Raw genomic sequence first — 14,908 nt, forward strand, 5'->3', positions numbered from 1 at the left:
AGATAAAGGTTATGAAAAATCGACAAGCAAAAGATGAAATATATTCATCTTCCGAGCTGCTCAGAGATGAAAAAGCACTTATTGTAATTTAACTCATTGTATTTGGTTTCATAAATACTACTTGCACGCTTTCCAAGAAGAAACATTACGTTTTTACGCGCCGAACTACTAACTAGCAAGGCCAATTATTTACAGCAAATATTACGATTTTTGTAAAACTTGTGTAAACGTAAAACAGATTTGGAAAGATTTCAAAAACCATTGTGGAAACGAAGCGAACCAAACCAATTCCAATCTTCATTAAATACTTGATACACCAATCGAGAAGAAGAAGAAAAAAGCACGCCCAAACGCTGCTAGCTATCTTTCCGACCCACCGGACAATAATTGAGAAATGTATTTTTAATCCAATCCAAATCTGGTTCGATCGATGTCCATCGGTGTGCTCGGGAGCGATTTGAAATCGCTGCACAAAACGCAGCCGAACTTCATAATGGTAGCGCCCCTGACCAGCTCACCCTTAAACCGTCTCTGCCGCCGAGCGAATCGAGTCTTCTCCGCTCGCCCACAGCAACCAAGGGGAGGAGTGTGTTTTGTCGAATCATTTCACAATTAGTGACTGATTGCTTCCGGCACAAATCCGGACCCGAAGCTGTTTCGGGAGCGGGGAGCGTAGGTGGGAGTGTTAGCGGTACGAGCAAGGGGAGCTTTTGTGGGGATAAAACTGCTGCAGTCGCGGCGCTGCTGTGCCCGAATCAATTACTCACAGAGTACAATCAGCTGCATGTCGACGAAGACCGGCTCCCGGATGCCGTTGTCTGCGTAGCACCGGTACGTTCCACTGTCCTGCCGGTTTACGTTCTCCAGCGTGAGGGTGGGCCCTTCGGACAGGTGCGGCGAGCCGTGTATCGAATCCTGCGGAACAAACGAACAAATCGGAAATCAGCAAAACCGGGCGTGGTGAGGAGGTGCGCAAAAAGCGCCGGCAAAAACACGATTTTCCAGCCCGGAATTGCGTGCGTGTTTGTAGGGGTCACCCGGTAGGGCGAACAGTGTGCCGTTCCTTAGCTTACCTTTCTTGTCCAGCTGATGCTCGGGACGGGGTTGCCGGAGGCTTTGCATTCCAGGGTAGCGGTACCGCCCTTGCGCACCGTGACGTGGCCGGTTTCCGGATTGGAGCGTACCGACGGTGGCACCAGTATCTCGACCGTGTGCACCAGGTCCCGGTTGTCGTGGTCCCCGATTTGGCAATTGTAATCCCCGGCGTCCTGCGGGCGAACGTTTTTAATCTGCAGGCTGTAGCCCTCGAGCAACTTGAACCGGGTGTCGCGCGTAATGATAAGATTGGCCGCCGTTACGACGGCACTCCCTCGGCGCCAGAGCAGAATATTGCGGCCTGTGGCGGTGTGCGATGAAGGGTGGAAGAAAAAAGCGGGAAAAGGGTTAGAGATAAGCGGAAAGGAAAATTGGACTGTGTGAGAGAGAAAAAAACACACGGTCCTCTCGCGGCGGCATAGCTTGACAGAACGCGTGATCGAACTATGTCAAGGATTTGTTGGGGGTAGCGTGGATGACAGAGCATCTGCCGAAAGGTATTGCGTCTTGCGTTGTACTACGCGTGCTGTAAGTTTACATGCGATGGAAATGTTTCGGGCGTCGATTTCCTTGTCAGGGTCCTCAGGGAAAAAGTGGAAAAAGTTTACACGAAAAGTATGCTCTGCTGTAACTCCGGAAAGCCATTCTCAGGAGTTGTTAAAAGTAAGCAAACTTCTGCTGCTGTCATAGAAATTGAGAGAAGTAAGTTTTTCCTTGGACGTTTTATTTGGGGCTCCAACTGTTGTTCGTCCTGGAGGTTGTCTGTCCTTTTTCAATGAGCTGACTATCTGTGACTTATTGGATGACTAATAGTAGAATACCGGCTGCCCTAGGGCGTCTCGGAACCTGATAAGAAGTGACTGGTCGAATGGGAAATTCGACCTTATTGCAGACGGTGCGTCTAGCCCAGACGGTTCCAAAGGAAGCTCACTATCTTTCAAACTTTGTTCAACTGATAATGTGAAATCTTGAATCGAGTGTCTGAACTATGCATTAATACCAGTTTTTGATTAAGAGATGTTTCACTATAAGAAGTAAAGGCCTGGGAACACTGTCCGTACTCGCTAGTGTAATTCTGATTTTCACTAGTGCATCTGGCGGCGGCTGACCGAAGCATTTTTACAAACAATTTGGAGCCGCTTCAGAAATATGTTATTTTTCCATGTTTTGTACTTAATTCGGATGAAACAAGTTTTTTAAGAGGTAGATGCACGTGTCCTGCACGCATTACATCCATTTTTATGACAAAAAAACGATGGAAAAACTACTTAATTTTGAGATCCGGCATGACTATTCCTTCGATGACCAAAAAAAGGTTCCACCAGCTGCCACCAGATGCGCCAGTGAAAATCGAAATTACACTAGCGAGTACGAACAGTGTCCCCCGGCCTTAAGAGTAAGATTAGAATATTGCAAGGTGAGGTATGAAATATTTCAACTCAGCAACTCTTTAAATAATATCTACATCACTCAAAACAGACTTGCTTGCCGAAAAGGAGACAGTGAATGAGTTGAATTTCTGAAGAGAAAGTTTCTCCGGCGTCGTGTAGGATTTGCATGGTGTTTTAGTTTATGAAACTCCAAACAGTGAACAAACCAACACTTTGGTATTTCAAATCAACTCCTTTAAAAGCGTGTTTTTATCCTCACCAACGTGAATCATCAAAAGCAACTTTCCCCATTCTCCAATGCAAGTCTACGCACGCCAGAACTATCGTGTCTATTAATTTCTTCTTCAGGTTTGCGCACCAACTCACGAGTAACACCTGCAGAAGATTCAACACCAACCGCTGTTCTGTTTCTGCGCAGTTTTATTCGTCTTCCATTCCGACATGCTAAGTGGCTACGGCGGGGGTTTTTTTTCTCTCCCAAATTGGCCCACTTTGGCGCGGTTTTGCGATGCGGGAAAGGAAGCAACTAGATCTACACTTTGCAAAATTGGATTGGAACTTTTACCATTAGCATACATCATCGTTGCAAATGTATAATTGAATAGTTTAATGTTAATGAGCGAATTAAAATGCACTTTCCTGCTGTGCTCCCTTTGTCTTGGTCGGTTGAGGCTGCACACGCCCGCAACTGTAAAACCATCTGCTCATTAGAACCGGCAGCTCGCCCGCCAACAAAGCCAAGAACACCAAGCCAAGCGGGGTGAAACCCTCCCGCAGAAGGCGTACCAACCGATCAGCGGCTGCAACGAACCTACCCTCCCTCAAACCCCCATGCACGTGCCAAACCTTGCGATAATGAGTGAAGAAGACATTAACTCGGGACCAAACCAAAAAAATGAACCGTCTTCCCACAAGCGAACGCGGGTGTGGATGCACACACTAACCACACTATGTCGAACGGTGGAGCGCCACCAACTCTATCGCTTGTATCGCTTTCCGCCAACACGCCAACGGAACAACTGTGTGGCATAGTGAAACAGAAAAAGTGAGAAAAAATCGCATACCAAGGAAAAATGAGCTCAAAAGGAAGAAAAAAAAAAGCTCATGCGAAGGAAAAATCATGCAATCTTCGTGCGGGTTGCGCCGCGGAGTCCGCTTTGCGGTGAAGAATCATTTTTCCGTTTGGCAAATGAATTTAAAACTTAATTTAAAATCATCTCTTTCATGTTGCAACATTGCTGAGTCGCTCACAGACACACACATACACAGTGAGAACTAGGAACAAAAAAAAAACACAGTACTGCTCCTTTTTATCTTCCTTTTCCTTCCACCGCTCCTTTTGGCTCTGCATTATTTCACATTACTCCGGACAGAGGCAAAAAACGGGCGCCTCCTCCACCTTCTGCAGCTGATGGCCGGAGGGCTCTGCAACCGAAATGGAAATAGGATTGCTAATTTCGCGAAAATTGCCGGCAGCAGCATGTTCAGCCCACAATGCCAGAGCAGAGCGCAGAGTGGGGACTTTTGGAGTACGAGCAGAGAAAGATGGCAGCCAACAGTAGCAGCAGCAGCAGTAGTAATGCAAGGACTGCCTGGGCTGCATCGGCATTTGGCACGAATTCGCAGTTTTGTTTTGCGGCGGTTGTTGCACGGTGCTGCTTCGGTGTTTCGGGCAAAGCAGCATAATAACAATGCATTAGCGCGCGCGTGTGGCAATTGGGCCCGGCTCGCTCGCTTGCCTGCTCTTCCAATATCTTGCTGCTTGTTTTGCCTTTTTTTTTGTTTGTTTTCGTTTCGCTGCCATTTTGGCATTTTCCCGGCTGGAACCCCGGCTACTACGCGGATCTCTCTCTCCAAAAACCCATTTTCCCGTCGGCGTGTACCGGCAAACGAAGTGTTTTATCAAGCGAGCGCCGCGCGCACGCAGATGCGTTGTACTGCCGCCAGTTGTTTATTATGTTCGCTTCGAAGCTTACAAACGCTGGAGAGAAAAATGGCCAAACAAAGCAAAGCTGGGTGTGCGGAGGAGTGGCAGCGTGGCGGAGTTCGCAGGGCACACAGCAACAGTCTGTCTTCTCGTGCCGCTGTGCTGCTACGGTGGGGCAAAAGTTTGGATGCAAACATTTTTCCGAGACCGAAGGAGAAAGAAGAAAAACACGCAAAGAATTACTGTTTTAGGTACCAGGAACCCTTCGGGACATGGTTTTGGCGGCGCAAGCTTTCGATTCGTAATTTGCATAATTCCTTTTTTGTTTTGCTATGAGGTTTTGCTCAGTAAGAAAAACAAACAAAGCTTGCTGTAATGATGTAATGTGTGCGTTCAAGCTTCAGATCATTAATCTTTGTAGCAATGTTTTGTTTTGGTTCAATTTAAATTTAAATTGTTTTGCTTTCTATTTGTAATTTTTCTATTTAGCTGCAAGTTACATCCTTGGACAGTTTTTAGTTCTGTAGTTGGCATCTTCTACAATTTAAGCCAGAGAGCTGAAATTTCAGCCTGCCAGTGAGACAATATTTATTATTCGTGTTGTATCAATTTCAGTTACAATCTGCCATATTGGATTTCACCATAGACAAGGATGTATTTAATTTTTTTTTTGTTGGTTTATTATTTATGAAGTAATTTTGAGAATATCGATTCAAACAATACATTCAATCATTCATGAGCTAACCTGATGGAGCATGCGACGAATCGGCGTTTGTACACTTTTTTTTTCTCTTGGCTGAATCTTTTTACGTAGATCTTTTTCTTCTTTTATTTGGCGTAACGTCCTCGTGGGGATATGCCGGCCTATACAGGTTTTCAAGACTTAATTCATTACCACGCAGCCGGATAGTCAATCTTTGCTACGGGGAGACGGTTCATTTGGGGCTTGAACCCATGGTGGGCTTGCTATTGAGTCGTTTGAGTTTGACGACTGTTCCACGGGACCGTCGCTAGACGTAGATCTAGACCGTCTATATATCTAATATAATGTGCCAACCCAGAGATTAGTTCTACTTAACTTCATTTGAGCTGTATAGAGCACGTTCACAGCACTGAAATGCTGCGATCGAGTTCTCTGTAACGATAAAGTTCAATATTCATGGCGTGTTTATCCCCAGAATAAATGAAAATTAATACTCAAACAATATATGATACTCTCCAACTTGTCTGTTGCTGAGCTGCGATCAATATCGGAGGAAAAAAACAACAACAATTGCATGGATTTTCCACAAATTTGAGCAATAACGTCAACGCAACAGTAGCAACAGCAGCTGTGTGCACAGTGTGGTTAGCTGTAATTTGACCCGGGTGCGCAACAAGTGAAACTTCGCCGAAAAGCTCTCCCGCGTTGCAGTTCATTCGGAACTAATTTCCATGTATTTGAAATTTTTCGCGGAAATGCTCGACGGTCGGAAAAATGCACCTCCGACATGTTTGAATGTACAACCGACCATGTGTGTATATTTTCCAGATTTATTTTACAACGAAGGTTTGTTAATATGGTTCCCATTGTTGTAGGTTTCCCCGGGGTTTTGTAGAACAATGAATATCACGTCAGATGCACAGTGTTTGGAAACAGTTTTTCACTTTTTTCCCTTTGCTGATAAAATAATGCAAACGCCCCAAAAAGCACAGGACGGTGAGGAAGAAAACAGAACAAAACCGCGCCCGCTGCACAAATTAACTTCAAAAGCGAGCGCGCGAGCCGCTTCCAACAATGGCCAGCAAAATCAAAGCGCTTGTTGTAGCTGGGTGGAAGTGTAATGATTTGAACGGCAATTACAATTAGCTGCATCGTACATTCAAACCAAGAGAAGCAGCAACCAATGTAGAATGCTCTCCGCCACTTCCGCCCAACACACGCACTGCTGAAAGTGGCGGAACAAAGCTGATGCTCCGAAAAATGCACTTTCCATGAGCATTGCTTGCTCCCACGAAAAAAGGGGAACGGGGGGGGGGGGGGGGGGGGAAAAAGAAGCACCACACAAGTACAGTTGATGAAGGTACATTGAAAATGCATTGAAATCGGTGTCGGTGGTCGTCAAATGCCAAATCCTCTCGGGCCACAAAAACCGGTGGAACTCCTCCGGTGCGGTTGTTTCACAGTTCGGTGCGGTGTTCATTGGGCACACCGAAAATCCGGAAACAAGATCCTCTCTCCGGGGCCGAGCATATTTTGCGATGCTCATTTCGATTGCAACAGGGAGGGAGGGGGGGGGGCCCTGTTTTTCGCAGCCGATGCTGGATGGTGTCAGAATTGGGGAAGGATGGGGAAGGATTAAATTTGAAATACCACCTAAACACATCGCCGCACATACAAGCGCCCCGATGTGTACATAAATTGCACGCGTTGGTACCGTGTGTGTGTGCGTGTGTGTGTGGTTACGTGTGGGTGTTCGGGGGTGGCAGGGGCTGGGTTTTCGACATACAGGGTTGGATGAGAGCTTTGGTGCACATCGGTTTGTCGGTTCATTTATTTGCAGTTCGATTGCACCAATGTGCGCCGAGCTTTCCCATACGTCCATCATCATTGATGGTGTGTGACTGGTCGAGGGTTGCGTGTGCCTTTATGTGTGTGTGTGCCCCATGTTCTAAGCCGTTCCGATGGATGGATTTGGAAATGGACAGACACACGCGCTGTAAAAGGTTGCATTCTGACGCACTCCGTCAGATCGTGTGAGCAGTGTGAGCCGGGCTCCCGGTGGAGGTTGCAATAATTTATACAAGTACACTAATACCCTCAGACACAGATACACACACACACACTGACAGGCACAAATTCAAATTGCACATTTGCGAGCGTGTGTGCATGGTCCAGCGGTCCATCCTCCGGGACACAACCAGTTCCAGCGGAGTTTGGCAGGGGGCTGGCGAGAAATGGTACCGACGGCTAATAAGGGAGAGCGTGAAAGTCCATTATGGACCATAATGGAGGGCTGAGAGGAGGACGGGACGGGACGAGCGAAAAATTAATTATCATGCTATTTGATTTAGTAAATGCGTGTATATTTTTACGCATCGCTGTGCAGATGATGAGCCCCGCGCGGTCGGAGAGCTGCTGGGAGACCGCCGGGGTCGGGGTGTGATTCAATTAAAATAACAACTTAAACGCACGTGTCCGCGATGGCGCATTAGTAGTTGCGCTCGTTGGGACAGAAAATTGTTACGAATTATCTGTTCCGTTTTGTTTTTGCCATTTCCAATTTCCAATCGCCCATTCCTCCGCGGGCGAAAGCGTTTCCAATTTCAATCCGGTTGCACAAAATACAGCAACAGGTTAGTTAGTTTTCGTTTTTGTTTGCCTCTTTGTGGCGGTGGCTGCTTTGTCTGCTCCGCATATAGCTCGATCAGTTTGCTGGGTTTTTAATGTGACCATGTTGGAACCCCCCAACAACCCATTTTGTTAAATTGAATTGCGTTAAATGATCAATTCCATTAAAATAATCCCATGCCAACTCTTTAATCAGCGCGCTCGAAACACATCCCACTGCCCCAGAGTGGTACATGGTGCTGAATTAAATTTCCTAAATAACACGCAAATCACAAAAATTCTCTGTAATCGCCTTCCCAGGCATGTAATTCCTCCACTCCTTCGCTCTCTTTTTCAATCCCCTCTGCATAATCATGCAGATTGATGGGATCCTGTAATCGGCCAGATTAGACGACATGGTATGGTGCTGGGCTCGAAGGAATGTGTCTACCTTTTTCTCCCATCCCGGCCGCCCAGAACGTCAGAACGAACTCCTTTCAGGTGAGCGTCAAAGTTTCAAAGCAGCACCAAGGCAGCTGCCCCGCCAAAAAACCCCTCTCCCGCATGCTGACAAGCTCGGCTCGCTCGGGCTAGCCAGAAAACTCAACATTTCGTTTGAAAATGTTTTCTACTTGTTTGCCCTGTCCCCCCGCGCATGCCCGCTGCCCGCATCATCGCCAACTGTCTCCGTTTCCATTTGCGGAAGTTTAAAGTGAAACAAAACTCGGGCACACCGGAGGGAAAAAGGACGGCAGGTGTAGGGGACGGGGGGGGGCAAGCAAAGAGTGCTCAGTAACGAGCACACGACACACGACAGGTTGAGAACGGTAACCAATTTCCAGCATGATACCTTAACGGTTTTCTGGCTGCTACGATTTATTTGAATGTGTCTTTTGCTAACCGGAACCGAAGCAGCAGTAGTAGCAGTACAAAACCTTGGCGTGTGGTGGAGGTCCCTCGGGCCGCTTTTCATCCGCACGTTTCTGTCAAACAGCCATGGCCCCAAAACCCAGCCAAAAAAGAGTCGAAAATGCTTTTCATTCCTTTCTTTTTCTTTCCCTGTGTGTGTGTGTGTGTGTGTGTGGACTATTTTGGACTGTTTGTACGAGCTTTTTTTCGCTTTTCACTTTGCACACAACGCGAATCTGCACGGTTCTGGAGAGTCCTAGCAAAGAAAAAAAAACAAGTCCCGACGCTCGCAGCATACTCACCTAGATTTTCCACCTCGCAGGGAAGCGTAATCGTATCGCCGATGACGGCCCGGACCGACTGCGACCGGGAGGTGAACTTGGGCTGCACCATCGGCGGGCTGTCGATGAAGTCCGGATCGAGCAGCGGGTCGGACAGACTGTTTCCGAATGAAGTGCCTGAAATGAAGAAGCGTGCAAAAAAAAAACGGCTGATCAGAAACGAAGTCAGTTAGTTGGCCAGAGCAACCCCGATACCGGTTGTGGATCGCACAAAAATTGGGCAAAAATTGCATCAGTGCCTATAATCGATCGCTCTGCCTCCTCCGGCTTTGGCATCGAGCATGCGAGCCTTGCCAGTGATGTTCTAATTAAAATTGAATGCGTCACGTTTTGTGCGGAACGAATTTGAGTGCAATAACGACTAGGAGGAGGGGATGGGGTGCCTCAACAGAACCAGCATCCGGGTGTGTACCACCTACGTGTGCACATCCACTCGGGGTGAAGGCATGAGCATGATACACCTTCTATCATCCTGCCTCCTTACCATCGAGGTAGTGCTGGCAGCGTGGTCCGAATGATAAGTCAAGTAGTGACAGGTTTCAGGGAATTTGGCGATGAGTGAATGAAGGGGGGAGTTTCGTGTGTTTTGGGTGCTTGTTTTATGCCGAGCTTCAGCGCAGCATTTGTGCAAGCATGAATTCGAACGTGATTTTATTTCTGAAACAGCAGTGGGGAAGGTACAGTTTGAAATCTGCGGCAGCGGCAGATGATTTGGAAACACCCGACAGGTTGCCGCAACCCTTTTCAAGCAGGTCTGTCTGGCCGCGAGTGGAGATAATGGATCCCAAGATCGGGGGGGTGATGATCTATTTCTGGATACCGTGGGCGGATGGATTGTGATTGATTTAATTCTGGCAATTTTCACACGATACAGGCATTAAAGTTGAATGCGCATCCATCAAGACCTGGGAAGGCGACAAGTGGAACTTCAACTGAAACGTGTAATTAGCAAACGTGTGACAGATTTTCTTTAGCAGTGAGCGTTGTTGCATGTCAGAAGTAGAGTTGTGCAGTTTTGAAATCTTGAAACTCCGTAGGTGAACTACGTACGCTAGACGTGCACTAGAGCCTGACTTATTTATCATCTTCTCAGAATCTCCAAGAAGTTGTCTTTCTATATGAAAAGTTTCTAGTCAGATTAAACTCTTTGTCATTAGACTCTTTGACTGTACGGTTTATGAAACATTAGGATTCAGCGAAAAAGCCACCCAATGGCTGAGTTCGTAACTGTTACTAAAATACACTCCTGGTATTCCGTGCCAAAAGTAGCCGAAACCCTTGACATTAAAATTAGCACGAAACTCTGTGTCATCCTTCGCGATTCTCCGCAAATACACACAGCATTTTCGCTCCTGATAATCTATGCTCAGCGGCAAATGTCATGTTCCAAAATGTGTGCACCCACCTCCCTCTCACACCCCTATTACCTACTATCAACGTGACAAAAAAGGGACAACCAGTGGCAGAGCAGCCACTACTGGTTCGTGAGGTCCCGCGGGAGCTTCAAGGGGAGCTTCGGCTAAGGGAATACCGTTTCGTTTTCGATAAGTTATAGGGAGTCGATGCTCGTTAAAATCGACATACACACCACGTACCACCACTGGCCACGACCACTGGACATCCGAAGTACGACATGTGGAAGTTTCCGCAGCACGCTACGCTGTCTGCTGACGGTCAAAGTCATCGCAAAACCACGTAGGGCGAAGTTAATTGGCACTAGTTTTGGTCGCACGGACAAATATAAAAGTGAAGTCCGATCGTGGACGCGGGGGGAATGGCTAGTTGCCGCCTCTGCTTCCCATCCTTGGTGCGGCTCTAACGCGACTAGGATAGTAGACTTCGGTTAGTTTGTCAATATTTGAACGCTGATGATGTTTAACTTCGTTTTCCGTTTACCCCCTTCCTTCGGCGACGTCCCTTGCCGGAACGGCTGGCGGCATAAATAGCTGCGAGCTGTGTGCAAACGGAAAATTTGCTACCAGTGCGCTACCAACGCGGTTTTCACGCACGCCATAGCGACACACACACACGGAAACTGGGATCGCGCTGTGCACCACCGTTCGCGGAAAATCGAACCTCAGTCCGTTTTTTGGGGGCTGCGATGAAATGAACTGCCAGTGGAGTTGGGAGCTTTTTTGGTTGTAATACGCGTCAGCACGATAGAGTCGAATGGGGGCAACCGTGGGAGCCACATTTTTGAAGGACTGCACGTTCGATCGCTTGTCAGGTGCTGCTGGGTGCTGTCTGAAATCGTTCCATTTTCCACTGTGTGTGTGTTTGAAGCATGGTTGGCCGAAGAAGCATGGTAGTGGAAGAATATATATATGCCCGACGTTGACGCGCGACGGTTCCGTTCGATTGACGCGAGAAGTTAGCGCGCTAATTCACCGAAACTGTGGGCCAAATTTTTCAATCAAATAATTCAAGACCTTCTCCTTTGCTTTTTACCACCCCCCCCTTCCCTTACACCCTACCCACTCCACAATCAAAACGGTTGTGGGGGGTAGGGTGCCTTTGGTGTAGTTTGACGTCTGAGCGGTCCTACCAAACCGAAGATTCGGAAAGTGGAGACGCAAGCTCTCCATTCCCTCCCTGCCAAACTACTATTTGACATCGAATTCAATTTTCTAGTTGGAACGTTCACTGTGTGTGTGTGTGTGTGTGTGTGTGTGTGTCGGCGTTTTCACTCTTTTTTTTGTTCATTCTATTTGCCTGCACCCTTTTTCGTTTTGGCACCGATACTCGGACCGGCGTTCGGTGTTGGCGCTCGATGGCGCAACGTGTTTGCGTGTCGCTCCGTCGACAAAGCGATGCTGCCATCGCCAAACCGTTTGGCTTGCATTATTTGTAAGCGTTTTCGCCCTTTCCGGGATGGGGGGGGGGGATGTAGCGGGAGTATGGAGGTGTAGGTCGTGTGATGTTTGGCGGGAACTGAACTCGAAGCTGTTCGAGTGGTTGAATGCCATTTTAAAATGTTTCATTTCATTTTATTCCGTCTCGCAGTTTTGCCGGCCACTTTGGGTGTTTGGGGAAGTTGGGGAAGGGAATGGAGGGAATGGGAGAGGTTGACAAGACGAGCAGCGAGCGCATCATTCTTGCCTGTTAATTCTTTTCCCATTTTTCGCCATTTGATTTTTTCGTTGCCACTGTGCTACGGTAAAAGCTTCAAAACGGGGAACCACATCCGGTCGAACCGGATCTCTCTTGCTCGCTCTTTCTCTGTTGCTCTGTAGTGCTCCCTGTATTTCTTCATTCCAGCAAAGCGCAGTCCACGTTCAACAGACGATGTGGACGCAGGAAAGTGTCACAAAAATTTGATTCAATTCCATATCGACAGTATTCCACCCCGCAACCGACCAAACTTAACGGCCGCGCTGTACACTTAACGCCCCCGTGAAATGGTTGAAACCAACCCGTAGTGCGACCGGGTGGGGGAGGGTGGTTATCAGAATAGCGGACACAGTGAATCATGAAATGGGCAGCCAAGATGAGACACTTTATAATACAAAATGGCAATTTCAGTTCTTCTCCGCTGGCGCAATCACGGCATCACTGCTCGGCGGACGTTGCTGCTGCTGATGGGCGGGGAAATTTTACTTCTCGACATTAAACGGTTCACTTTGATGAATTTGCTGTTGCCCCTTGATGGGTTTTCAGCGAAAAAGTGAAATTGTTTAATTGAACGAGGAAAGAGAAGGAGAGCAGGACAGTGTTCAATGACCTTTTTTTAAAAGGGTTTCTGTGATTCGTTCATTGGAAATGTAGCAATTTAAAAATCATCGCCATGCTTTGGGTGGGTAAAGCAGCATGTCTTTAAAGCTCGTTGGACGAACGTTTTGAAGAAGTTATTGGAAAGTGTGGAGAAAAAAAATGAACCATGTTCCAAATTGCTGGCAAAACTACATATCTCAGTGTTGGTTTCCCAATATCACTGAACCAGGTCAGACAAGGAGTGATAAAAAAGCAAAATTGTGTCTTGAAAGACCCAAAAGTATCTTCTCAATTGGGCCTGTGAGTGGTGAGCGGGCCTTGAGCCATTTTGAGTTTTTAGAACGTATGGACAAGGCTCTGCAACTGTAATCTAGTGGAGGGGGGAAAAAAACCATAAAAAAGAAGTCCAAAAATGCATCCGGCATCCCGTGAGAAAATGCTGAATCTCGGAACACAAAGGAGAAAGCAAACAAGATTTTTCATTTTGTCGTCACCCTGCAGCCGAGGCCGAATTATGCCCGTAAACCGGATGAGCAAGTGGGCAACACCTCAGCAAACTGCACGATGGGTGGTGATGGTGGTGGTGATGCACATGGTTGATCAAGCCTTCGGCGTTGGCAATGTTTGCCTCTCACAGCCTGGTTTGCGAAACTGAATTTCGCAGCTGGGTGGTTTGATTTGGCTGATTCTAAATTCCACCACCACCACCCTATTTCACTCGCAAACAAACCTGCCAGCATGTGGTGCCATGGGACCGAGCGAGGTCTTCAAAGAGTTGCCGAACCGAATGCAAACAGAAAACCAGGTGCGGGGGGAGTGCGAGATCTGAATGCAAACGTTGCACCGGCGCAAAAACGAGCGAGAGAGGCCCCCTGTGACACCTGTGTGGAGGACCGACCAACTAAAAAAAAAAGGCTCCCACCCGTTGGTGCTACTTCGGGCGTTAAATTGTGCTGCACTCGAAGAGAGAGGAGACTTTGTTTACCCGGACTGCCTCGATTTTGCAGCCGGAAGTACCTCCTTCCTGCCCCGATCGCCTTTACCTTTAAGTCTGGCGGGGGCTGGGTGTGAAATAAATTGAAAAACCTTTCCGCATGCATTAAGCTCGGTGCTATCAATTTGAACAACATAATATTTAACTCCGCTTCGGCTTGACTCGGGGGAACAAACGTACACATTCACTCACACAACTTCCAGGGTGCGAGCGTCATGGTGCTATAAATATTTCCCATTATCGCTCGTCTCGTCTCGTCTCTCTATCTCTCGGTGGTGCAAACGGTTTACGGTAACAGGCGGTCGACTTTCGATACTTCGACACAGAGAGAACCCCCACCGCCCTCCATCAAACCGACGTAATCACGCGAAGGTTAGATGGTTTCCTTTGCAATCCGTCCGCCCGCTACCGATGTCAAGAAAAAGAGGTCGCGTTCGCGTTTTCCTTTTTTTCTCTGCTCACCATTCAATTGGTGGCTTTTTCACGCCACTTGCCTCACAGGAAGCCTCACGAACAGCCACGAAAAAGGAACGTACGGAAGGATCGAAAATTGAGTGCTTGATTGTATACGTGTGTGTGTGTTGGTTTGTCTTTTCCTGTTAAATTATTTAAATGTTAATTTCGCCCGGTTATAACTTCGGCTTCGATTGTGTGAGCGCGTGACAAACGGAACAACTGTTTGCTGGCACTTTCTGTGCCTCTTTTCGATTTTTTTAACTGCTGGCGCATTGTTTGCTTGGCAAGTGGCTACCCCGCTCCCCTCGTCAAGAGACGCGAGGGTAGGAGTGAAAATGTCTTTCCCTTTTTTCCGCACCCACCTTAAAGTCGTTCGTTCGCTTAATCGAGTAAATAAAACCGAACGTCGCGGAACTCGGTTGGTGGATTGGTATTTTTTCGATTTCCGTTCGCTGCTCTTGCCGCCGTACGATTGAAACATATGCTGGCAAACACACACACGGACGGTATTTTGCATACTTTTTGCACTGCAGCAAACTCGCGACACTCGTGAATTGATTAACCGGTCCTCGCGTTATGCCGGGTCGCGAGAGTCCTCGCCGGTGCTTTGTTATAATGTTTGGTGTGTCTGTATGGTCTATTTGGTTGTTGTGTACTCGTGTTGTTGCGCACTCGCGTGCGAGCCTTTTGTTTGGGCCGTCACGGGGCAGCAGAGACCCACTTGTATATGTGGGTTAATTAAATATTGAAATTAATATTTATATTCAATAATGA

General features: G+C 47.5%; 1 protein-coding gene across 6 annotated transcripts in view; it reads right to left on the reverse strand.

Moving 5' to 3' along the window:
• Positions 1-14,908, reverse strand: part of LOC121598410 (protein amalgam-like) — a 72,511-nt gene that overhangs the window by 7,485 nt on the left and 50,118 nt on the right. For all 6 annotated transcript variants that reach the window (XM_041925221.1, XM_041925223.1, XM_041925222.1 and 3 more), the window contains exons 3-5: positions 8,935-9,090; positions 1,074-1,396; positions 768-915 (exon numbers count right to left, since the gene is read on the reverse strand). In XM_041925221.1, coding sequence (XP_041781155.1) covers positions 768-915; positions 1,074-1,396; positions 8,935-9,090 — 627 coding nt within the window. The remainder of the gene's footprint in view (positions 1-767; positions 916-1,073; positions 1,397-8,934; positions 9,091-14,908) is intronic.

The sequence above is a fragment of the Anopheles merus genome, chromosome 3L (assembly GCF_017562075.2).
Source record: "Anopheles merus strain MAF chromosome 3L, AmerM5.1, whole genome shotgun sequence".
NCBI lineage: Eukaryota > Metazoa > Arthropoda > Insecta > Diptera > Culicidae > Anopheles > Anopheles merus.